The 27,096-nt window shown below is 34.5% G+C and overlaps 1 protein-coding gene across 3 annotated transcripts in view; it reads right to left on the reverse strand.

The window, feature by feature from the left end:
- Positions 1–6,482: 6,482 nt before the first annotated feature.
- The window catches only part of HNF4G (hepatocyte nuclear factor 4 gamma), a gene marked incomplete at its 5' end in the record, with an annotated part of 76,415 nt that continues 55,801 nt past the window's right edge, over positions 6,483–27,096 (reverse strand). For all 3 annotated transcript variants that reach the window (XM_080799910.1, XM_080799911.1, XM_080799909.1), the window contains 8 exons: positions 6,483–8,952; positions 13,335–13,457; positions 14,402–14,638; positions 14,766–14,918; positions 17,129–17,216; positions 20,216–20,371; positions 22,411–22,517; positions 25,705–25,799. In XM_080799910.1, coding sequence (XP_080656036.1) covers positions 8,831–8,952; positions 13,335–13,457; positions 14,402–14,638; positions 14,766–14,918; positions 17,129–17,216; positions 20,216–20,371; positions 22,411–22,517; positions 25,705–25,799 — 1,081 coding nt within the window. In that variant the 3' untranslated portion in view covers positions 6,483–8,830. The remainder of the gene's footprint in view (positions 8,953–13,334; positions 13,458–14,401; positions 14,639–14,765; positions 14,919–17,128; positions 17,217–20,215; positions 20,372–22,410; positions 22,518–25,704; positions 25,800–27,096) is intronic.

A 27,096-nucleotide genomic window follows, 5' to 3' on the forward strand; every position in this document is an offset into this window, starting at 1 on the left:
TTTTTTTTAGTATTTACTAAGCCTCAGATTCCATGATAACCACATTTTATACACTTTCTCAGTTTATCCTTATCATAGCCTACCTGATGTTAACAGGATAATAACTCTTTTGTTTATGTCTGTTTTGTTTTATTTTGTTAAAAGTGGAGGAAATTGACATTCAGGAAGAACTTGCAAATAATTTTACAGATATTACACACTAGAGCCCACATTTGAATCTAGGCTGAGCCTAAACTCTTAATCGCTCTGGTACACTGCATCCTAACTTACCTCTTTGTCTGTTATAAATATTAATAACTTGTCAATCTTCTTCACTATATTTCAAACTCTTAAGACAAAAATTTGTTTCCTTCATTTTTGCATTTCTGACCAAATTCAGCTTAGTACATTAGTACATTCCGTGACCCCAGTGTGTCTAAAATAAATATTTGTGCGGTATTAAGTGGGCTTTATTTTAAAATTCCCCTTAATTTTATTTTTATTCAAGAATCATCCCAATATATTTGAGAGTAAAAAATATTTTCTGTATGTTGGTAAAAGAATGTAGAAGCAATTCTATGGCAGTTCTGTAAGATACATAATACTTAATTATACTGTGGAGATGCTGTCATGCTGTGTGTCTTGTGATGGCATTAGAGGTCATTTCAGATTTTCTTTTTTTAGACAAAGCAAACCAACTCTAGCTTAAGATCAGTATTTTTCTAAACACACACCACTACACGTTTTGATTTGTGTTTCTGAACTTATTCATCTGCCAGATAACTGCTCATTAGATCTTTACATTTATATTTAAATTGAATTATTATGCAGTACAAGGGCACCAATGACTTATAAATAAAATAATCAATAATATAACCTAATTTCACCTCTCTCTTCTACTGTCATTATCTTAGGGTGAATGGGCTTTACATGTTTTTCCTAGATTACCAGTGTATTAAATCCACATCATTTCATAGATTAAAAAAATAAACAGGCAATATTGCAACTGTCTACTAACCAGCCTGTTGTCTTAATGTCTAGTATAAGCAGGTGAATGACTTGTGTGAATTACAGTTTAGATTAAATGAGCACAAACTCCTATTATAATAAAAGACCCTTTGTGTTCTGATGCTGTTTTGCCATTTAAATATAATACATTTTGTGTGGCAAAATATCTTTTTAACAAAGTTTATATTTTAAAATACGAAAAATAAGTTGATGGAATCAGACTTTAAAATGTCTCTGAAAAAGATTATAGGTTAATAATACAGACAGAGATTGTGATAATGTTTCACTTAACTAAAAACAGGTTGTTGTTTTTGTTTTTTTTTTTACTATTTTTACTTTTAAAAGTTAATGTGATAAACTGCCTTGCAGAAATAGTTACCATTATCTAAAAATAATCCATTGAATAAGAAGTAAATATATTATTTTATCTTCAGCTCTTTCCCTTCTTGAGCTTTACTAACAAAAAAGAATTCATAGTTGTGACTAATTTCTTGTCTAATTTAGAAATCACTATTGATCACCTAATAATTGTGAAGAATTCTGTTGGATCTTGGGAATGCAAAATGCCACCAACTTGTACTTGGGCATCACTCTAACTGACAATAAACAAGAATTAAAGACTTGAAATAAATGCTACAAATAGCAGTATAAACAACAAACAGTAAGACATATAAGGAAGTCCTTAATTTACCTAAGAAGGCTATAAAATCACAGAAGGGTGAAGGTGTTATCTTTACTGCATCTTATAGGACAAGCAGGAGCATGCTGGGAGGACCAAGAAAAGAAGGAAACATCAGAAAAAAAAAAAGAAAGAAAGAAAGAAAAGGAAAAAGAAAAGAAATTGACTGTGAAAAGGGGAAACCACAAGTTTGTTATCCAGGACTCTTCCATTACAAAACCTTAACTATCATAACTCTCTCTTTTTTATTTTTAGGGGAGGGGGACACAGGCAGAGGGAGAGAGAGAATCCCAAGCAGGCTCCACACCAGCACAGAGCCCGACTTGGACTCATCTCATGCCCCTGGGATGGTGACCTGAAACAGAATTAAGAGGCAGTTGCTTAACTGGCTGAGACACCCAGGCGCCCCTATGTAATTTTTTCTAACTTCTTCTAATGGAAACTCCAGTTTCTTCATGGCCTATTATTACTATTTCCATGCATCTGTAATTTGACTTCGTCAACACTTTTCATGCCTCCTTTGCCTCCTCGTGCACACCTTAATTGGTGCCTTAATTTCTCTGAAGATAAATTTCAGAAATGTTTCATAGTTTTCAGCATCTCAACATAAATAATTCTCATTAGATTATTTTTAAGGTTGACATCTGATGGTATTGCAATCTATACTTCATAAATCTGATTTTTACCAATTTTGTTTTTGATGATACTGTCATCTGTATGGGCAATTAATTTCATTTTACAGTTGCCTATGATAGCATATAAATCTAAATGAATTTTGTAAGTTGTTTCGGGTTGCATTCCGTAGGAATCAGACTCTGAGATTAGCAGGGAGGATATTTAGCAGGGAGGATATTCTGAAAGGAGGCACAGAGGCCAGCTTCGGCAGAGCAGAAGTTGTGGTGCCCACTCAGTAAAGATGGTCCTGCCATAATGATTGATGTTCAAATGGTAACCCAATCACGCACTTCTGGAATAAAGACAACTTGAAAATGTTGCATTGTCTTTTTGTTATAGCAGAGAATTATTTTTCCAGTATTTTTTGATAGTTTGCAGTTATATTCATAAGAGTTATTGGCCTGTATGTTTCTTTGTGCTCCCTCCATTTTTCTCAGGTAGTTTAATCAAAGATTTCATCTAATTTATTTGTCACTTCAGAGCACTAGCAACTGGATTTATTACAAATTATGTATTTTTTCTTGTTATATTTGTTTGGACTCTCTTGTTTATGTATTATTTTCTAGCACTAATTATGTTTATTTTTTGTTCTTTTTGTAATTTTTAAATAATGTAGTGTATTTCACTTTTGTGAACTTTATTGAGATATAATTTATATACAGTAAAATACACACATTTAAATGTAAAGCTTGGCAAATTTGACAGATATGACCACCACCAAAATCAAGCTGCAAAATCTTCCTCCCCCAACTCCCCAATGTCCTCCTGCCTCTTTGAAATCAGATTCAAACTCAAACAATAGTTGATTTGCTTTCTCTTGTGATAGTTGCTATAGCTTGCTTTTTTTTTTTTTGATGGTACATACTTTTGTCCAGTTTCATTTGCCCATCACGTTTATGAGATTTGTCCATTTTGTAACATGTATCAGTAATTCACCTTTTAATTTCTATATTGATTTAATCTCAGTGTGAATATACCACAATTTATTTCCCCACTGACAGTTTTTTGACATTTAGTTTGCTTCTAGTTTTTAGCTCTACTAAATAAAAAACTTTGCACAAGTCTTTATCTGACATATATTTTCATTTATTTTGGGTAATACCAAAGACTGGTATTTCAGGCTAAAATATGGCAACTGTATGTTTAACCCAGGTAAGAATATGAAAATTCTTTTCAAAGTAGCTGTACCATTGTACATACCCAATATCAAGTTTGGTAAAAGTCTGACTGTGTCTGCTTCCAAAACATAATCATATATATTGGTATATATTCGGTAGCATTTTATTTGGTACCAAATTTGGTACTCTCACATTCATCCAGAATACAGGTATCTCTTTTTACTTCCTTTCAATGAAACTGTTTCTTCTCCAACTTGACTCATTTTCCATTTAGCAGAGGAATCTATTTCAAAAAATCAATTTGGATCACGTTCTGCCCTTCTTAAAACCAGTTGGTGAATCACGTAGATATACTAAAATCTAACATACTTAGCATGGTTCATTAGGAACTGTGTCATCTGCCCTCTGTCCCCCTTCACACTCTCAGGTTTTGACGCTAATGTTTTTGTTCACTGGACTTTACCTATAGTCTTCTTTCAGTTTTTTTCTGAGAGCTCTTTCCTGATCTGTAAGTAAACTCATCTGGGAAACTCTCAGAACATCCAGTTGGACTACAAAGTAATGATTGGTTCTCTATAATTATTTGTATGACTTTAGCTTAATGTTTTCCCTCCTCAAAATTCCTCTAGAAACTTGAGAGCTCCAGTGGCCACAAATTTGTGGCAAAGTGTAGGGATTTAATATATACATATTGGATAACCCATAAATGTTGCTTACGAGATCACTTTGTAAATTACGTACTATAGAATTATGAAAGAATTATGTAATAAAGACATAGATGAACTTTTAATCTAATCTAAAAGTAATTATATTGCACTAGGTAATTTTTTTAAACTGTAAAACTTAATGAGGTATCTAAGTTTTGGCATATCTCTCCCATATTATTTTTAGTTGTCTGTTTCCTTGTTATTTTTTTTAAAACTACTTTTTCACCAGACTATTAAATTTTTCTTTTTCTTTTTTTCTACAATGGTATATTTTATGAATCCTATTTTAGTTTTGTTAATGGTTATCTGTAAATTTTTAATTATATTTATTTTCTGAAGTATCAAGAAGAAATACACACACACATATATATTTGTACCCTGTTATTTGCAACTTGTGTAAAATTAGAGCTACTATACAGTGTCTTCTTTCCTCTTACTTGTCCCTGTATCCCCTTTGAAGCTCCTAGTACTTTTTTGTTTTAATGGACAAACTTTGTATTTTTCTAAATAACTATTTCTCTAAATAAGGGACCAAACTGGATATAAGAAATGGAGTGCTTGGCTACCATGGTCATGGCAGGAAAGTTCACTGACTTCTTCAGTAATTGTTTATTTTCAGTTTCCATGTCTGGGTAGGTAAATAGAATTCCCTTTGTCTCTCCTCTCCAGTAGCATCCTCCCCACCCAAGGTGTTGCCTTCTACTTAGATATGCCTATGTATTCACAACCTCAATTATCTGTGCCTGTAAGAAAGAATCTGGAGTGTTGGGGAGGGGATGATGGGAAGGGTACGTTGTAGGGGGAAGTTCACTATTGAGTTGAGTCCCTTCTTTCTCGTAATTATTATAGTACTCTGAAGTTAGGATCTCTCTTTCTCTTCTGTAACTGAATACAACTCTCCCAATTTGGAAATTGCTGTGGCCCAGACCCTCTTTCAGTATGAATCCATCTGCCCCAAGGTAAATCAGGTGTATCACACACTGAGCCCCCAGCAGTGGGTCACTAATGTAGCTTCTTATGTCCTTTGCTTTGACTTTCATTGACTGTCAACGTGCTCTGCTCTTGGTCTTAGGCTCTCCTGTTACAACTCTGAAGTTTTTGAGGGCTCTATTTGTGGAATTTCATATCACTTTCATAGACGTACCATTATGCTTGTGGTTAATCATGGACAAGTCTGCCTTTCTTTTACTCTGATGGCATCTGCCTCATATTTTGCAGAAAAAGAATTGAAAATTTCAGGACATGTATAGGTTTTTTTCTTACTCTTAAAGTCTTTCTCTGGGCAGTTCAGCAACATCTTGAAGGGAAAGAAGGAATGTAAATTAAAAAGATTTGCTCAAATGCCCATGTTAAAATAGATGTCAAATTGCACTCGAATATAGAGTCCAATAAAACATTAATACATGCAACGTTTTTCCTTTATTCTAAGTTGCAATCCTCCTGTGACTGAAAGCAAGACTATTCTTTCTCTTTTGAATTTCTCTGTAAAATTAGAGTATATTTCTTATATTATCCACAAAAATATAAAAATTATATGTTTCATATTTTAAAACAAGGTAGGCGTATATTTAAGTAATAACTAGTAAATAAGTAAAAAAATTTGATTTATAAAAAGTTAGGAGAATGTGGCAGGAGTTGAATGTTTGCAGAGAGAGAAGCTCTAAAACCGAAAAAATGTGATATAAACCAATGCTTTCAAACTATGGAGAAAAATACCACATAAAATAGCTATAATATTTGAGTGTTTTTACTGAAAGACAGAATGTGGGGAAGAGGGCAGTGGTCAAATGGGAGTACTTCAGGTTTTCACAATAAACCTTAAGAATAATTTATATTTTTAAATGATGTAGGCATATTACCCTGATAAAAGTAGAAATTTCACAAAAGAGTAGAATTTTCATAAAAGAGTAGAATTTCATAAAAACAAAATTTACTGGTCTTCACATTTTAAGAAGTTTTACAAAGAAGTTTTAAATATGGACGAGGACAATAGCAATTAAAACATCTAGGTTAAAAGGTATTGCCGGAGTATATGTAAGCCATGCTTGCTCATTTATTTTAATTATTGTCACAAAACTGTCAAGAAAAACCACATAGTAAAGTCCAGATATGAATATTCTCCCTTCCATCAGCATCCAATTCTACAATTATTTAGAAATTACTAATTAATTTTGCTCCAGCTTTGAAAAACCAGTATTGGTGAACTCCTTATGAATTTAATTAAATGTCCAAATAAAAGATACTACCATATCTCTAAAATTACAAAATCATTTTAAACAGTAATGAAGCAACCCTACTTCAGTTTTTTTTCTCAATTTTTATTTAGAAAGTTCAGTGAAACAACATATCACAGTTTAGAAATATTTTAATCTCACTATAATTTAACACTTACAAAATTTAGTTAAGTTTTGATTTTCAACAATAAAATTTATAAAAATAATTTTACATTTATAAAATGAATCACTATTTCACAATAAATTATTCATATTTATTACCTGAAAAAAAGTTTTGTGCTATATAAAAGCAGTAAGTTTCATTATCAATATTTTGAAAATATGCTGAAAACTTCAGTTCCTCTTTGCCCAGCATTTTTGGCAGTTAAGTATACAAAAATATTATATTAAAAATTCCCTGACCATAGTTATTTAAACAAAATTGTTAGCAATAATTTCTAAAACAAAGTTGTTTAGTAAGTATATGCAGATAAGTTAAAGGGCTTGCTAAAAATGAATTTTATGTTTTATATTTTAAAGATTTTTTTAATATCTATTAAGAGCACAGCACAAAAAGTTAAACAGAAGTCTACAAAAGACATTTGTATTTTTAAAGATGAAAAGCATGAAACTGAGACGCTAGAGTAAATTTCCACAAAGTAAGAGTTAAGTAAAGTTTCCTCTTCCCTCATTCATTTTCAAAGGTACATTTTATAGTTTTCCAGTACCAGATATTGAAGGAATTTTTATTTTATTTAAATCAATAATACCTTCTAATAAATCATTTCCCACTCTGAGTTAATAAGTTAGTTAACATTAAGAGAACCTTTTTCTTTATAGAATTAGGTGGGGATTATGAAATTTCAGAAATTTTGAGGTTCTGTAAAAATCACTGAATTCAGGTTGGGACACTATTTTTTATATCACTGATAATTACTCAACCAGTTTTTCCCTGCTTCTGAATAAATGTGTATGGTGTGTATATGTGTGAGAGAGAGAGAGAAAGAGAAGAGGTCACTCTTTCCTGAGGTGGCCCAACATTAACTGTTTTAAATAAGCTTCAGCTTTAAATCAAATAGGGTTCCAATGAATTATACTCCTCAGTCCACTGGATTTTTGAAAATCTGCCGAGTCAGTAATTTGAATGTGTTTGTTTTCATCATAACCTATCTGGGATTCTATCTTTCATTTTTTTAAAATTTGTTTTCAAATTTTTCTTTTTGGTCGGGGGGAAGACATTAAAACTACGACAGTGGTTTCTTATTCATGCTGCAACAAATTTACACTCATTGATTACATGTGAGTATGTGCTAAGGTAACAGGATGGATAGTATTCAGTCATCTCTCAATTGTATACATTTAAAGACCATAGTGAGAAGCTCACATTTTTCATTCCACCTCAGATTTATTCTCATTAAAGTCAAGCAGCCCTGGACGTGAAGCTGGTGGCTCTCCTACTCCTCAGGTTTATGAATATTTGTTACCTGTGAGTCTTAGGTGTGACAATACACGGGTGACAGATGGGGGTTTGTCTCCCAATAGCACTCTCCCAGACTGGTGCAGTTTAGTGGGCGCAAGGCTTGCCACCTAAAGGCTGCTCTCCCAGCCTTGCTGGGAACTAGATATGAACATATGCTAAGTTCTAGTCAATGGTGACTACTTCTAGATTGTTTTAGGAGAGAAAATCAATGTCTCTCTTGGTTGAGCCACTATTTTAAGGGTTTCCTTTTTTTTTTTTCCCTTAAACCATTTATCCTGTATCCTAACTGGTAAAACAAACATGTTTTACCTCAAGATACATCTTCAAATAGAGGCCGATTATAAGGAATAGCCAGTCATCCTTGGAATGGCTTTTTATGATTTCCTAAGCTAAAGATGGGCATATTTAACTGTGGGCCAGAAAGATGCTTTTTAGCCACAGGATACCCACAAGCGATCCTTCCTCAAAAAAATATTTCCTGTTCTATAGCAACTGCTTTAATTTTCTAATTGGCAAGTTTAAAATTGATAAAAAAACAAAACAACAACAAAAAACCTTGGTTCATTGTACATTAACCTGGAGTTGCTGATCTACTGCTCTGGTCAAAAAAGACCACTTAGTTCTGCATCACATCACAATGAAGCAATTATTTACAGATTTAAATTAATATCAAGACAACAAATGAAAGCAGTACATAAGATTCAACTAGTTCAGGAACAGTGCAAGGGAAGTTGGAAAAATACAATATACAAACATATGGAAATTCAGATATACACTGCTTGCACCAGAAAGTTTTAAACAATAGGAACAACAAACAAAAGGAGCCTATAAACAAAAAAACCAGGATCCCATCTTACAACAGCACCATAAAGAAGCCTTGGCTCAAAGTTTGCCAAAAGTACTATCCTGAGTTACGTCAAGACCAACAAGTTTTCACATTTACGCAGTGCCGTTCAGGAGTAAACACACTCTCACAACTGCTTCTGTTTGGAGAGAGACTGGTGTGAAATCACCGAAGCTTGGTTGGCGGCTATTTTGTACTGTTCTTGTCCAGAGCCCTGTGGTGGGGAAGGGAGCGGGGTCTCAGGAGTTGCTAAAAGAGAAGCAGAGAATTTGATGTGAGGGTGACCCAGGAAGTACTGCATGACATCAATATGCATTATTTTATTTTGGAGATATTTTTATTTTTATTTTTTGGAGATATTTTTAAAAGATAATAGATAAAGTAGGATTATCTGATACATTATGAGCTCCTTGAAGACCTATTGGAGTTGCACTGCCTTCTGAACTCTCAGATAGCATTCAAATGGAATAGAGCATGCTTGCACATCCTTTTTTTTTTCCCCAAGATTTTAAATTTATATATTTAAGAGACAGACAGAGATAGCTAGAGAGGGAGCAGGAGTGAGGAAAAGAAGGAGAAGCAGCTCCCTGCTGAGAAGCGAGCCTGACATGGAGCTGAATCCCAGGACCCTGGGATCATGACCTGAGCTGAAGGCAGACACTTAAGCGACTGAGCCACTCAGGCGCTGCATACTTGAACATTTTATTTTATTTTTTTAAAAGATTTTATTCATTTTCATTTGACAGAGAGAGATCACAAGTAGGCAAAGAGGCAGTCAGAGAGAGAGAGAGAGAGAGAGGAGGAAGCAGGCTCCCTGTTGAGCAGAGAGCCCGATGCGGGACTCGATCCCAGGACCCTGAGATCATGACCTGGGCCCAAGGCAGAGCCTTAACCCACTGAGCCACCCAGGCGCCCCTGAACATTTTAATAGTCACTTAATAGTCCCTTAAAAGTCATTTCCTGCCTTTCTTAACAGCATTTATGAGCATTTCATTCTATTACAGACACAGCAGGAAAAAAAGTCAACACAAACAATTAACAAAAGGCTATTTTTTTTTTCAAATCTTAGAAAACGTCACAGTTTTTGCAGTAAAAAATGCACATAAAATAAAATACATTTGGTTTGGATTCCACTAACTCAAAATATTAGATGACATAAAAAGTTAAGATACTTTTCAAGTGCTTTGAAACCTATATCATAGGTAAAAGCATCTGAAAAATACCGACTCTTTTGCTTCAAAATTATTCTGTTACCACTGAGCTCATCTGTCCCTTCCCCATCAATGCAAAGAACCAGCCCAAGTAATTGAAAGACAAAGTTACAGCTTGAATACTTCATTGCGTAGAATAGTATATCCTCCCATTGCAAACTTTTACTATATTATAAAATAATCTAGGAACTAGTCTAGGCCTTTAATTTTTAAAAACCTGAAATATTTTAACATTCACATTTATTACCATTCCACATATTTAACAGAACAAGTAGAAAATGTCTGATGATCATACTGAGGCATTGCAAACTTTATAGATTTTTTCCCCAAAATAGCTTTTAAAAATTCTATACAAAAATAAGAAAAGTTCCCTTTGCCTCATTTTCTTCAATGTATTGACTTTATATTATTAAATATGGCTTAGCAATTACTTAGAAACAACATTTTTAGGTATAGTTTAATTGACAAAAGGATAACCATATTTGTTTTAAAAAATTATTTCTGGATATTTGGGATGAATCTAAGATTACAATGGTCTGCTCTAAAAGGCCAGAAAAATACACATGAGCTTAAATTTCTGTGTGCATGTTTGATGTTTTGCTTTGTATGAAACAAATGATTCTTATGAACATTATGCCGAAAGGGGGAAAATAAAGAAGAAAAATAGGATGTGATTTTAAAAAGATTAGAGTCAGCAAATATGCTTTTAAAAATACTAGAAAACTAGCATTCAAAAAGTAAAAGATTCAACCACCAGCAGAATTGTTAAACTTTCTTGCCAGCTGATGCCTACAATGTTTAATATGCTGTTAATGTGTTTTATTTTCTGAGTTTATGAATAACTGATCTCTAAGAGAGATGGTAATGGGCTTCCCTCTCTACTCTTGACTATGAAATGAAAATGGTAACATACGCTTTGCAAGGATGGTCCCAAATTAATGTCTTTCAAGTACATTTATAGCCACAGGTTATACTATTTCTGTTATTTGTATATATGTATTTTTTAAACAATTTTACTTCTGCCTCTATCATATATTCAAAGAACTTTGTGTTTCAGACACAATTTACACATAGGTTTCCCAGTGCTTGTATCTAAGGGATAGCAGTGGTAATAAGTATTTCTGTGGCCTCTACTTTTCATATCACTAGGTAGCAGTGAGATCATATGCACTGAATCGTTACATTTCATTGAACATTTCCATGAAACCACATTGTAACTAGTTATTAAGGGTTGCTGTAAAGTCAGTAGGTAATACCAGTATGCATCATAATTACATGACAATAACTCATGGAATCTCAGTGAGTTAGCTGGTTTCGTGTTAGGAGGAGATACATCCAGGCACCTGGGTGGCTCAATTAGTTAAGTGTCTGCCTTCAGCTCAGGTCATGATCCTAGGGTCCTGGGTTGGAGATGGAGCCCTACATCAGGGTCCCTGCTCAGCAGGGAGTCTGCTTGTCCCTCTTCTCTACCCCTCCCCTATGTTTGTGCTCTCTTTCTCTCTCTCTAATAAATAGATAAAATCTTAAAAAAAAAAAAAAAAGGAGATACATCCAAGGCAAATCTGGGATTACTTAGTATAAATTCAGACACGATTCTAGAAGGTTTGTCAAATAGAGGTTTTTATCTCTCAGGTAGCTTAAAAATTAGAATTTGTGTTAAATCTGCAACACTATCAGATGAACTCAGCTACTAACCCCTACTATTCATACAATCATTTTAGTTCCAAAGAGCTTTCCCAGAGGCCTCACTCTGCACAAATCTGACATGCACAAATTTCAGTTATCACAGCTTGGGTAAACAGCACCAGTCCTATAAAAACATGGTTCAAATTTCAGCGAGCTCGGTAACTCACAACTAACTGTGAGTAACTTGATACATAGGAACTTAACCCGTTAACTCTCTGGTCTACGTTACTTAACTCAGTAACAGATGTGCATTATGATCAGTGACCAATCACATCACATCTTTAAGTTTGTCTGTGACTGGTCACTGAATACATTTTATTCAGTTCATGTACTGACAACTTTAATTGTGTAGTTGTGTTGCCTCCTTGTCTCCTCGTGATAAATTCTCATATTCTCATGACACTTAGCAAAACGTGGGTAGAGCAAAATTGGCAAAAGAAAAAAAGAAAAAGAAACAAAAAGTGATTATGCTAGAAGTGAATGGAGCATGGATGGAGTCAGACACCCCTGGGAATGCAGATATTGTTGCTGTTTGAGTCTCTAAACTTGCATTCTAGAGCTTAGTGAAGGAAAACTGATGGACATTAGTGAAGAAACTGATTGTGCTGAAAAGGATGAAGATGTCCCTGAGGAAGTGAAACCTGTTAAAAAAACAAAACAAAACAAAACAAAACAAACCTTCACATTAAATGGATTCTCAGAGACATTTCAGAGACGGAAAGTGCAAAGGAAAATGTTGGAAGCTGATCCAAACTTCCAAAACAGTAAAATTCATCAAGGCATAAAAAAGATGCTCACTTCCACTTGCAAGTTAGAGCAGGAGAAGGTGGCAAGCACTCTTTGAGCTACACTTCATAATTTTTTTAAAGACTTGACTTCTTTATTTTAAAGAGGGAGAGCACGCATGAGTGATGGGGTGGAGCAGCAAACTCCCCACTGAGCAGGACTCTGGGATCAAGACCTGAGCCAAAGGCAGACACTTAACCGACTGAGCCACCCAGGTGCCCCTACACTTCATAAATTTTTTAATGAAGAAATAAAACATGCTGACGAATCTAATGTTTATATTACAATGAACTAAATAAATCTCAGGATTATCATTTTTTAATTTCTCACGACATTTATAACTTGTAGTTAAGAGAGTTCTTAAAGTTTTGGCAAACATTTTTAAAGATCACAAGCAAACTATAATTTTCCTATTGATTATTAAGATTTCTTTGCATGGGTCCAGCTTGCACAGTCCTTCTTACGGTCCTGCGTGACCAGGCAATACCAGGACTGCCCTTACGTCCTGGTAAATGCTTTGGAAGCATTTACGTGCTCACATCCTATTTTAGGGAGCAAGGTCAGGCCTAAGGAGAATAAGTGACTTGCTGAACGTCAGAATCTCCCACAGTTGAGTCCTAGAGAGGAAATGGTACCTAATTTTTGCAGTTTCTGGATACTGACAGATTCTTTCCCCAAATCCCACTTTTCCTCAGACAATTAAGTTTAAAAAGTATCATGGTTGAAAACCAACTGAGGGTTGCTGGGGGGAGGGGGGTCGGGAGAGGATGATGGGGTTATGGACATTGGGGAGGGTATGTGCTATAGGGAGTGCTGTGAAGTGTGTAAACCTGGTGATTCACAGACCTGTACCCCTGGGGCTAATAATACATTATATGTTTATAAAAAAATAAAAAAATTACAAAAAAAAAAAAAGTATCACGGTTGAAAAGTGGCCCAGATACTTACAGATCTGGTCTGTATGAACCAGCGTTGACATGGGACCTAAAAGTATAGTTTGTCCAGTTAATGGATCTTGAGACAAATGTGGATGCATGGGATGATGGAGATGACTAGCATCATTGGAAGCACCTACAGAAGATAAAAAGATGCTTGCATCAGTGAAATTTAATCAGGGACACCAGCAAGTTTACCTTGCAACAAATGTTTTGATTGACAGCTTGAATATTCCTATTTTGGCAAAGTGCTTTTTGGGATTTCAAAAAGAAATTAATAGAACTGCTGCCATATTAAGGACAATGTCAGCTTTCACTGTGCATTGGTTAGATTAATGTTGTATCATATTATGTTGTATATTAATAATGGACCTTGTGTGCCGTTTCCTGGAATCATTAGGTTTGCTGCCTGTTGTTAAGGCAATTCCAAGAATCACTTACCTCAAGTTTATAGTATTTGGGATCACACTAATAGCATTAACAACTTTTATTTCAGAAAGATGTCATTAGGAACACATTAAGTACCAGAAAACTAAAACTAAAATAAAATAAAATAAAGTGATTTTACAAGGAAATTTAATCTAGATCAGAGCACAAAATAAATGATTTCTTAACTCATTCCTGACATTTATTGCCTCAACGAAATCTCATTTTTTCCCTTTTTGTTGTGTTATGTCAATTAATTATTTCAGGAGCAAAGTGTTTATTTTTTAAGATTTTTACTATGAATATTTTTAGGTTATGTTGCAATGCTGGTATCCTTGAGCTTTTAAAGGAGTCAAGGCTTAAAAATATACAATCCACCCCAAGGAGCACTAAAAATAGGAAATATATTTCTATTTACCATATTTGAAAGAATAAAATCTAAGGCAAGAGGAACTGTATAGCATAAAGATGGTGGACACTATTAAGAATGAGGATTTCAATATGTTCAAGTATTTTTGTCTCCATCCAGTGGGTTCTGCAGACTTTCTAAATGAAAAAACTGAGTTCATTATGTCACAGGCAAAAAATCAGTAGATCAACCTTGTACAGAGTGGGATGCCCAGAAATAAAAGGGAAATTCTTAAATGTACTCACCACCCAGTAACATTTCTTGAAGTAGGTTGTCGATTTTAACCATCCCAAAAAGCTTCACAAACTGTATTTGCTCAATCATTTGCCAAGTGATGCTCTGCAGTGTGGGCAGGAGCAGAAGCAGCTCGCCAAACCTCCCTCGGGAGTCGTACTGCCGGTCGTTGATGTAGTCCTCCAAACTGAGCTGCACTTGGAACCGCATGTTCTTAATCTTTACCGGATCACTCAGCCCTTTTGCGTCTAATAAAGGAAGAAAGGAGCGATCTAAAGATTGAATCTTTCTAGAGTGTGAGAGTGAACAATCTAATATGAAATAATAGTTTAGTTTTCATTATCATTATTTTTTAATGGAATTCTGAAAACAAACCTGGATCAAAAAATACGATTGCCTTCAAACAAGCATATTCGTTGTCATCTATCTGAATTTCTTGAAATGGTCGTACCAGCTCGTCTAACACCCGGTTGGCCACACGGCTGATCTCAACTTCACTGCTGTTACGGTGAATTACATAGTTGTTCCCTGGGGAAAAAAAAAAAAGGTCAGGCACCCCTCATCAAAAGACCATCAGATATGATTTAATTTTTTACACATCAAAGTTTTATATGGTTCTTCTCTTGAAGGAGTAGTAATAGTATTTCCTCTCAGCAGTGTTAGGTCAGTTACGTTAGAAAAACTTAAGAACATGTCAAGGATCAATGACATTGATAATATGATCACATGCATTTTAACAGCCTCAGTCACTAGTGATAACACAAAAGTACAGACCAATAACAAGCTAATAATTGACAAGGGAGAAACAAAATATAATGATTAGCTTTCCACTATGTCAGTTATCTATTAGTGTCTTACTCATTAATGAGTGTAACACAAAACCTAAAGAAACTTCCTTGCTTACACTGGATAAAAACAGGACTCCTTTAGTGGTCTAGGTATATGTAGCTGTAATAACTCTCGAGACACAATTTTAACAAGTCTAAGTAGATGAATTCTAGAAAGTTCCGAAATTGGATAGAGACTAGACTACCTAATCCCTAAGGACGCTCTAATTTCAAAGTCTCTGGCTATAATGACAAAAATTCCTAAGAAAACAGCTAGGTTGCTATTTTCTGGTTTTGTAAAAAGCAGAATATTCTGAATTCTTTCACTGCAGGCAAAGATAATCTTCAGTGTAACAACATGTGCCCAAGAACTCGGAAAATGTAACCTTGCTCCCAAGTCAGTTTACCTAATTATTCACGGTAAAAAAATTTAGAACTAGGTAGCAAAGACATTTGGGTTTTTAGGTATATTGTATTCAAATCTACATTGAGAACAGTATGAGAGCAGTCTTCTAAATACAAGAGAGCGTTTAACAGAATCTAGGAGCATAGTCTCTAAGTCACATTATGCAGTTTAGAATCCTGGCTCTATCCCTCACTAGGTTTGTAACTTTAGGTAAACTTTCTCTGCAGGCATTTCTCCACCTACAGAATAACAATACCTACCCCTCAGGGTCATCCTGAGGATTACACGAGATAGTGTGTGTTTACATGTAAAGCACGAAGAGATATGCATCTTATATAGTATGTCCTCAGCAAATATTAGCTATCGTTATATTACATTCAATTTATTTCTATTTGGGGACACAACATCTATCACAAAAATAGAATAAACAATCTGGTCACCATTTCATATAGCCAGAGAGAGGTGGAGGTAGTAATTATTCCAGGGATCTCAACTCTCTCAATAGGAAACCTAATTTAAAAGGTAAGTAAGGTGTGGGGGATTGGAACAATTACTTAAGGAAAGCAAGAGTTTTCCCTTCTGTCTTATCACTCGTTCAATCTGCCATCCTACTTTTGCCTCTTCCAGCACTGCTACTTAACTATCAGAATTCTCAGACACAGTCACCAAATTTAACTCGGGATTTTGCATCATACTGTTAGCCACGATATCCTAGGAAATAAACATGTTCCTTCACGTGTATAAAACAATATAATTACAAGTATTAAATAGACACTGAAGGAGTGTGAAACAACACTGAGACTCCAATAAAGTGGTCACACAGATCACTAACTTTGTCCTGTAATGATCTAAACATAATTCAATACTATGATTTGTCCTGTAATGATATAAACATAATTCAATACTATGATTATTGAGCAACAGCTCACTTTTATTTTTAAATTTTTCTCCTTCAGTGTCATTGAGAAATTACTGACATATATCACTGTATAAGTTTAAGGTGTACAGCACGATGATTGGATTTACATATATTGTGAAATAATTACCACGATAGTTTCAGCTCGTGTCCATTTTCTCATCGATACAATAAAAAGAGAAGGAAACAAAATCCCCTTGTGATGAGAATGCTTAGAATTTACTCTCTTCACAATTTGCCCACATATTATACAGCAGTGTTTATAGTCACCACGTTGTATGCTGTATCCCTAGTATTTATTTAATTTCCAACTGGAAGTTTGTACCTTGTGACCACGTTCTCCAATTCTTATTTTTAAATTTAAATGCACCCTGAATGTCTCAATGCCGTCTAAACTTCCTTGCAATCAAGTCAAGGAAAGATAGGGCCTTGAGTGAGGACACAATCAATTAAATCCAATTTGTAAAGTAAGAGTACCCTTAGACAGTGTCTATGAATGCTTGGTACATACAGAATAGACCCTGTGTAAGGATGAAGCATGCATAATTTCTTCTTAAATTAAAAACAAAAACAAAAACCAAAAACTTACCCAAAAGCAAAATATCTTTATACACCATGGATCTCTTCGTAGCTCCAAGCAGTAAATGTTCCCCTGCGTGAGCTCTCAACAGTGCCACCTTAATGAAAAATTTCAAGTTTAACAATTAATAAAATATAATGATCAGAAGATGGTATAATATGTGTCTGATTAACTCAGCATTCTTTAAGCCTGGGATCTTTTTTGTTGTTATTTTTTTAATAAACTGTAATATTCATAGATACTTGCCATCATTAAGCTTTCTATTTTTCTATTTTACCATGTCAACAGAGTTTTACTTTTCAAAAATCTAAAACTTCCAAGTCAACAGAAAGGAAACAAACCACGACCACCAACAACAAAAAGCAGAAAGAAAAGTGTTTTAGGATGAAAGAGAATCAAACAAAGCAGAGTTCAAATCCTGGCTTGGCCATGTACTATCTGTTCAACCTTAGAAAAGCTCACCAGTACGCTTGGGACTCATTTGTTTTCATCTATCAAATGGAGGCAGTAATAAAAATCTCCAAGTGTATTCAGAGGACTACATAAGAAAGTATATGTAAAACACACTCTGTTACACATAATAAACTGAATAAACAAAAGCAAGGGAGGACTTGTGAAGAGGATGGGTGATCTGCTTGCTGACACTTTCTAGATTGAACCTCTAACTCTTTACACTAAGCTCTCAACTGAGCTCTATGCATATACTCAACTGCCTGCTTAACGTCACCACCGGAAGAACAAGCAGCATTCCAAATGTAACACATCAAATTAATGTGTCTCCAACACCTTCATCGTCTTAGTAAATGGCCCCATCATCCAAAATACTTGTTCATGTCAGAAACAAGAGTCCATTTTGATTCTGTTCGAATTGTACAGCAAATCTAGGCACTGCTTCGTAATTGTTCCCACCCCCGGTGGAGCCTTTGTCATTCTTGGTCTCGCCTAGCCTGAGCTAATAGGTATGCCCGCTTCCTTTCTGGTTCCTCCCATCCTAAATCCTTCTTGACAGAGCTTCCCAGAACATATTTGCAAGATAATAATCACTTAATATCACTCCTCTGCTGAAAACTCTTCACTGGTTCCTTATTATCTTTATGATAAACCCCAAACTCCTTAACCTTGGCCTCGCTTTGCCCCCACCCACTTCTCCGGTTTTATCTTTCCACATCCCTTGTTCACTTTTCTCCAGGCACATTATTCCTACTCGCCTCAGACCCTTTGAACGTGATGTTCCTGTCTCGGGAATGCTTTGTCCTCAGATCTTGGCATGCCTGGCCCCTTGTAATTCAGGTCTCAGGAAAAAATGTCTAATCTCCAACTTAATGTATGTCTTCCCATTCCACGCCAGTTATTCTCCAACTCATTCCATTCTATTTTATAGAACTTATCCCCACCTAGAATTGACTTACTCATAATCTGTATATTTTTTATTGTCTGTCTCTCCCAAATAGAATGCAAACTTTATGAGAATAGTGACACAATCTGTATTTTTATTGTCAAATCATCACAGTTCCTAAAACTGAAATGTAGTCCTACTAAATATTTGTTTGATGAATTTTCTGAGTGAATTTCACTGATCTAGGGTCAGTTTTAAACACTGTTAAGTGGAGATAATAACACTTATGCCAGAGCTCCTGAGATGACTAAATAAAATAATGTAATATATAATGCAACTGAAAGCTACTTCTATTAGTGCCTTAACCACAATGGACATTTGCCAATCCATGGCTATTAATGTTATATTGTTAGTATTTAAGTGTCCTTTGGTAAATACAGACTCTTTCTGGCAGGTTACTGGATTTTAATTTTCCAATTTTAAAATCATTGTCTTCATACACAAGTCAGCGACTTTTAAAGAGGAGTGATAATAAAAATATAAAACTGATAAATAACATAACCCTACTTATATGGCTTGGGGTGAGACACACACGTATGTTTTAGCAATTTAGCATTATTCATTCTGATATAACCTTCCGAGCCAAGCTATCTTTATGATATGTCAATAACCCTGACTCACACCAGGAAGGCAGTTACAGAGCATTTTAAGAATGATTTCAGATTTCATAGCACTTTTTTTTTTTTTTTTTGGGTCGCTATGTGAAATGCTGTCTTAGAAATATAAGTGCTGACTTCCTATGATCACTTTTCATTCTGGTTGTGTAAATATTTTGCCCTTCCTGGATTTTTTAAACAATCACGCACCTTTCCCTTTGATTGTTTCTTTGTTTTTGTGTATTAGTGGTAAAGGGCACTGGTCAGAAGGTATAAAAATATATGCTAGGTATACATATGATGGTTTACTCAATGTGGCAGAATGAAAATTTTCAAACTACTGGCATCTACAAAATATTATTAACTACTTAGATGGAAGCATTCAAAATGAATCTGAAGTGAATAATCTAGTTTTCATAGACTACGAAATTAAAATTCTTAGCTATTAATTAAAATGTCTTAAGGTATATATGATAAAATATGAAAATATATGTAATAGGAAAAGATTATTGTATCTGAATTCTATCTCTCTGTACATTTCAGAGTGTGATTCTAGAGATTTTTTTTTGCCAGATATATTCTTTTTATATAGTGAACGCTAGAATAAAATTGACAACATGAAAGGCAAAATTTTATGTTAATTGAATAAAGTGCCTACAAAGACACCAACACAATCTATGTGGCTTCTGTCTATGAGTGGTCTGGTATTTCAGTGGAATTTTATATGGCACCTTCCATAAACACCAAGACCCAACAGCATACCACTTGCCTCCAGATGTTTATTCTGCCAATACTTTTCTCTCAATGGCAGTTCCTTGCTATCTGTTTTTCTTCCTCACTAAAGCTTTTTAAACTCTAGGAGGGAAGAACCCTGTCTTCCTCAACTTCACCCAATAAATAAATCTGCAGGACCCCTAAAATAGAAGTTAAATAGTTGTGCCTTTTGAGAGAACAAGGTGAATGGACAAGAAAACCAATCTTTCTCTCATAACTGAACCTTTGTTAAATATGGTCAATCTACTATAAACATAATTTAAAAAACACAAAAACATAGCCACGTTCAAAAAAAATTCCCAAAGCATTCATGACATCTTTTAACTATACCTGGTCATCCAGTGGCAACTCACAGAAGGCAGGAATATATTTAGCCCATTCCACCAAGACAAGGAGCTGTTGTTTCATAGACTCACAGACATCACCGATACTTGCAATCTTCTTAACATTTATGTCAGTGCTTGAGCCAGGGCTGGAGACCGAGATCTAGCATGAAGATCACATTAATTTACCATTTAAAATAATAATGAGCAGTATTTCTCTTTTTTTTTATGACTGCAACAAGTACACAGCTTTCAAGTGGGCACTCTCATTGCCACAGTATCTTGAGATACAATTTTAAGATAAACTTAAAATTGAGACAAACAGACCTATCAGTACGAGCTAAATTGTAAACATTCACTTCACAGTACTATGTTCTGGGAGCAGTACCTTTTTTTACCGGCAAAACCATAAAATAAGTTACTCAACTTCCAGGATTTTCCTAATTCAAAATGACTATACAAAAAGATACGCCGTAGTCACATGAAACATGCTCTGTGATTTTATGGAAAAAAAAAAAAAAAGTTTCCAGGGGATACAGTTTACCAAACAGGAAAAACAATTTAGAAGAGAAGCCAGAACTAGCGATATTGCCGCATGACACGGAAGCCCACCAAAGTAAAATTAAGAAACCAACTTTTGACTCAGCAACATTGAGAAGCTTAACTTGTACTGAAAAATTTTTTCAATTATATATAATTTTGAACTATATAAAATATAAGTGCTTTTAAGATGCTTTTCAGCTAAAATTGCTTTCTAAAATTTCTTACAAACTTAATTTTTGAACATATGTGTGTGTGTGCGCGTGTGTGTGTCTATCTATGTGTACGTCTATTTCTTCACGGCCTCTTAAGCCGTTCTGTAAATGCTCTATAGGATCATTAAGTAATCAAGGATTGATGATAATGGAGATGTTAGGCTCATCATACCACCCTCGTGCTTATCAAAAATGAAAGTAGTTGCACTGACTCATTATAGAACCTGATTAATAGTTAGCTATTTCATAATTTTTTATAATAGAAAAATATCATTAACTTTTCTAATGGGGCAATGCTAAAATAAACTGTCTTCAAAAGGTTTTCTTATTTGATCCTTTTTTTTTTTTTTTTTACATTGACCAGTTTATCATAAAAAATACAATTCAGGAAAAGCCAAATGGAAAAGATGCATAGAACAAGGTAGGTAGGTAGGGGTGTGGAGTGGTGGAGAGCTTTCATGCCTTCTCGGGGGGGAAATCACTTTTCCAAAATGTTGATGTGTTCACCAACCTGTTTGTTGTTCAAGAGTTTTTATAACCCAGTCTTCGGCCCCCTCTCTTCACAGACAGTGAAATTTCCAATCCTTGAATCTCAATTTGGTTCTTCTGGGACCCACCCTATGTCACCTCATTAGCATAAACTCTGGAGAGGTCTGTTGGAGATTTTATGACTAAAAAAAGGCTCTCTTATCACTCAGGAAATTGCAAGGATTTTAAGTCTTCTTCTTCTTCTTCTTTTTTTTTTTTTTCTTAAGTAGGCTCCACGCCCAGTGTGGAGCCCAACATGGGCCTTGAGTTCACAATCCTGAGATCATGACCTGAACTGAGATCAAGAGTCAGATGTTCAACCAACAGAGCCACCCAGGCGCCCTTCTTCATTTGATTCTTAAATGATTTATTTTTATGTATATAAGACAAATAATTTTAAACTTTGGAACTGATATTCTCATTCTAGAAATTTAAAATAATAAACTCCTTCTCCATTGGTTTCTGGATTCTGGCTCTTCCCTTAAATACTTGTTTCCAAAACGGATGCCAAGGTGAATTCTTTAGTTCAGAAACCATTTTCAAAGAAGGAAGCCCTGAGGATAGGTCTCAACCAAGCTTCCCAAAAGTCACAGTAACTGATTTTGCAGACTTAATCAGTAAAGCAAGCTCCTGCCCCCAGAGGATTGTGCTATGCATTCAGTATTATAAACCAACCTTGTAAACAAACTTTCATTTAACAACATTAGACTGAAATACATTGCATTTTTCTGTTTAAAAATAGGAAGTTATCCAGGAAGAGTCAAAATTAAGTCAACATTTCACCTAATATTTTCAAAGTAAAACTGTAGTTCATTTTAGAAGTGAGCCCATTTAAATGAACTTAGATTATTTTTGAATTATGCCTAAATAGATATTCGATTCTGTTGGACAGGACTGGATGCTGGAGTGCAGCAGGTACCTGGCGAGACCGAATTTCTGCTTGAGCCAGTGTGTTAATGGAAGGGATGTTGCTGCCATCAAATGTGCTTCTTCTGGTGCTTATTCTATCCCGTTCGTTTTGCACAGCTAGGAGAGAAAATCACAGTATTCATTGGCCAGTTCTTTTCACTACATGTCAGGAAATATAGTTTAAAATTTAAAAGTAATAGTATAAAAAGAAAGAAGGGGCTAAGGGGCAGAGGGGAAAGCATGGTATGACTAAGGCTATTTTTTATTCTGCACCACTTTTAAAAAGAAAGCCAAGCCTGTCACTGGATCTCATAAAATATTGCCTTTTGAAACTTCATGATCGCAGGCATGTCAGAAAGCGTTGGGTCAGTCAGTTCAACCATGCAGTATCTGTAATAGGATGGTTTTTCCATTCTCTCAAAGTTAATAAAACTGTAAGATAAGTAGAGGAAGAGTATCGCCTGTGAGATTGACGAAGTCAAAGAGTATATCCACCATCAGAAGATAGGAATCACAGATTTTGAAATTTCCATTTTTTTTTTCTCAAACACTAGGAGAAATGAAAAGTGAATTGTATTTAGTAAAGGTGATTTTAAGTTTGCAATCTCATGATCTCTTATGAAACAATGTGCTTGGGACAGTTAACAAATAGTAATAAAGCAAAAGTTGCAGGAAGGGGTGTCTCCAGAGGAGACTAAGGTTTGAACATCAGCATTTTAGAAGGGTGAAGACATCTTAAGTATCATATAAAAAGCTTCTAGAAGAGAGCTAGATCTACTTGTTTCAGAAAGGAAAGGAAAAGTAATGTGTGTTCTTGAATTCCTTATTGAAAACTAAAGTTTATTTTATTTATTTATTTTTAAAACATTTTATTTATTTAGTTGACAGAGAGCACAAAAAGTGGGTATAGCAAGCAGAGGCAGAGGGAGAGGAAGAAGGAGGCTCCTTGCTGAGGGGAAGCCCAATGTAGGGCTTGATCCCAGGACCCTGGATCATGACCTGAGCTGAAGGCAGATGCTTAACTGACTGAGCCACCCAGGCTCCCTGAAAACTACATTTTAAATATAAGGAAGAGTGAGAGAGGGAATATTACCTTGTATATTTGTCATATAAAGAATAATATAAGTCAAATATCAGTGTTAGATTTTATTTACTTTCTTATTTTTTAAAGATTTATTTATTTATTTTGAGAGAGAGAGTGAGTGAGTGTAGAAGTGGGAGAATCTCAAGAAGACACCGTGCTTTGGCTCTGACATGGAACCAAAACTCAAGAGTCCGACTGAGCCATCCAGGTGCCTCTCAATGTTAGGTTTTAAAACTTAGGAGGTAAAAATATCTTCAGTTAACCAAAAAGAATGAAAACAAGGCCTATAACCCCTAAATTATTTAGATCAATGCTCTGTTCTGCTGGAGAGAGAAGATATAAAACTATTAGAATTTTTAATTAAATTATTCTTTTATTAAAGAGATGCACCAATTTCTATGCCAAAATCTACTATCTACCCCATACTTAATATTAGCCATGAAGTCATTAATTTGGAAGAGAAAATACTGGACTTTGCTTTTAAGAGTGAGTAGTGTTGAAGCTGGGAATGAATCATTAATATTTTATCTTAAAATCATATTTACTGGTAGCTTACTCTTTTTCCCCACAGAAATGGTCATTGATTTTCAGCCTAAACTGACTCATATGGAAATGCATATGTGGAGATAAAAAATTAAAATGTAAGCTATGCTTTAATGAATTTCATTTACATGATCAATCCTTAGAAACATACCAAAAGATATTGTGAACATTTGTAATCTTACTGCTATCATTTTTAAAAAATATTTTATTTATTTATTTGACAGAAAGAGATCACAAGTAGGCATAGAGGCAGGCAGAGAGAGAGGGGGTGGAAGCAGGCTCCCCGCTGAGCAGAGAGCCCGACGCAGGGCTTGATCCCAGGACCCTGAGATTATGACCTGAGCTGAAGGCAGAGGCTTAACCCACTGAGCCAGACAGGTGCCCCACTGCTATCATTTTTGACATAAAACCATGTTTATATAGGATTCTATCCGATTAACCTTGGTATTATGTTATTACTGTAAATAAGAGAAATATATCTCCAGAAGTTACTTCCTAATCTATTTAGAAAAACCTAATGCATTATTCTATGAATGGTAGGAGATATAATTTAACTATTTTTGAAAGTAATTTTCTTTCAAAACCTGTGAATTTTTAAAGGAAATAGAGGACTGTGACTTCCTTATACTTATGTAGGAGTAGTGCTGGGGTTCAAATAGAAACAGATGAAATTGATTGACCAAGTATGTAATTAATCCTACAAACTACTAAATATTGTCATTAGAAATAAGTCATTTTGTAATGACAAAGTGCTTCCCCTTTAATTTTGTAAACTTTATTTTGCCTTCTTTTGGAGACTAGTAATCCGAATGAAACCAATGGAATTTAGGTCTCTTTAAAATATTGTGACAAAGAAAAAACTAGCTATGTTCAAGGTAAATTTGATATACTTTACATTTCTGAAGTATTTAACTTGATTTTTTTAATGGTTTGTGAAATAGTTCTGAAAAATATTTCTTGGTATATAATAGGCATAAGCATGTGAACTGATAAGCATAAAATACTGCAGTGGTTATCTCCTGCCAAATGTCTACATGTGTTCAACAGATTTGTTTCCAAATTAACCACAGTTAGAACGTAGGATAATATAATCAGATTATTTACTACGTTTGAAATGAAATTAAGAAACAGAGTATGTAGTCCACTGTCTCTGTTCCTCAATGGAATATAAGCTCCCTGAAAGGAAGGACTCGTTTTTCTGTTATGTTCACCACTGAAGCCTTAGCATCTGCAACAGTTTTTAGAAAGAAGTGCTCAATAAATATTTGCTAAATAAATAAATCAATGAATAAAAAGTTAATATTCAATCAATGTTTATGAGATAAACAAAGATATTCAATTATTATTGACAATAAATATGTGTTTAAAAATGATGTTTATAATTTCAACCTATTAACAGATTTTGCCATTTCTCTTTCAAACAGGTATCGGGATATTATTTAGATAATACTTTTCTTTCCAGGTATAACACAGTAGCAGAGGTACTAGTGTCTGGAATCAGACAATCATTAAAGACTGGGTGTCAGGGTCCTTGGGTAAATTCTTAAACTTAGGGAATTAGAGATTCCTCATTGAAGAAAATCAGAATTCATGTGAAAAATTTATGTGAATGCATGAGGATGTAGGTGTATAACAATTTCCACCAACAATTATAATTATTATACTATATATTATTACCTTCTTTTTTCATTCCTGCTCTGAAACACTTTCTTAATCGACAATATCTGCATTGATTCCTTTTGTCCTTGTCAACAACACATTGCCGACTGAACCTATAATATCAAAGATATATTAGTTTGCAGAAAACTGTTCATTAAACAAAAACAAAAACAAAAACAAACACACACAAATAAACAGATAAGTAGACCTTGTATATATGTGGTCAAATTTGGCCCAAGAGGAAGAATGTGTAAGAACAGTTACCTGCAACTTTTCCAGTCTAATGGTCAGCATGTACATGGAAATACAAGCCTCACTTCTCATGCAGTCTTTATAATAAAATAAAGCTGAATGATATTTGACCTTTCACCAGTATACACACTATACATTATCACTTCTATCCTGAGTTGGGAAAGCCAAACCTAGTTTAAAAATCCTTGGCATGTGAATTCTAATTGCTTATTGCTAAATGATTTCAGTATAATGAAGAATATATCAGAACTTCATTCCTCTGCACTTTCATGCTTTCCTCTTTTAAATATTCTTCTATTAATTTTAAATGTGCCTCAAATGCAACTGAAATTTACTCTAACTGCCAAATTACATATCCAGAGATGGGTGAAAACAACACTTAAAGTATGGTCTCTGCATAATTAGGTACTATCTCACAGCCACTACAATGACTATAATCGGGAAAAAAAAAAAAGAAAACAGACAATAACAAGTGTCAATGAGGATGTGGAAAAACTGGAACCCTCATACTTTTTTTTTTGTAATATAATTTTTTGTAATATAGTTTTTTGTAATATAAATTAATATAATTTAATATAAATAAATAAATTATATTAATATAAATAAATTAATATAATTTTTTGTAATATAAAATGATGCAGCTGCTTGGCCAAAAGTTCGGCAGTTTTTAAAGAAAAGTTAGATGTTAGAGTTAGCATATGACCCAGCAATTTCACTCCTAGATATATACACAAAAGAAATGAAAACATACATTCACACAGAAATATGCACACAAATGTCCAAACTGCCATGATTACTAACAGCCAAAATAAAGGGACAACCCCAAAACCCATCAGCTGATGAACAGATAGATAAAATATGGTACACCTACACAATGGATATTATTGTCTGGCATTGAATGGGAATGGAGTACTGATACATGCTACAACACGGGTGAACCCTGAAAACACATTCAAAATGAAAGAAGTCAGGCATACCTGAGAGATACTGCTGTTTTGGTTTCAGGCCGCCACAATAAAGCTAGTATCATAATTAAGTGAGTCAAATGAAATTTCTTGGTTTCCCAGTGTATATTAAAGTTATGTTTACACTATACCATAATCTATAAAGTGTGCAACAGCATAGTCTAAAATACCAATGTAATACCTTAATTAAAAA

The sequence above is a fragment of the Martes martes genome (genome assembly GCF_963455335.1).
Source record: "Martes martes genome assembly, chromosome: 4".
NCBI lineage: Eukaryota > Metazoa > Chordata > Mammalia > Carnivora > Mustelidae > Martes > Martes martes.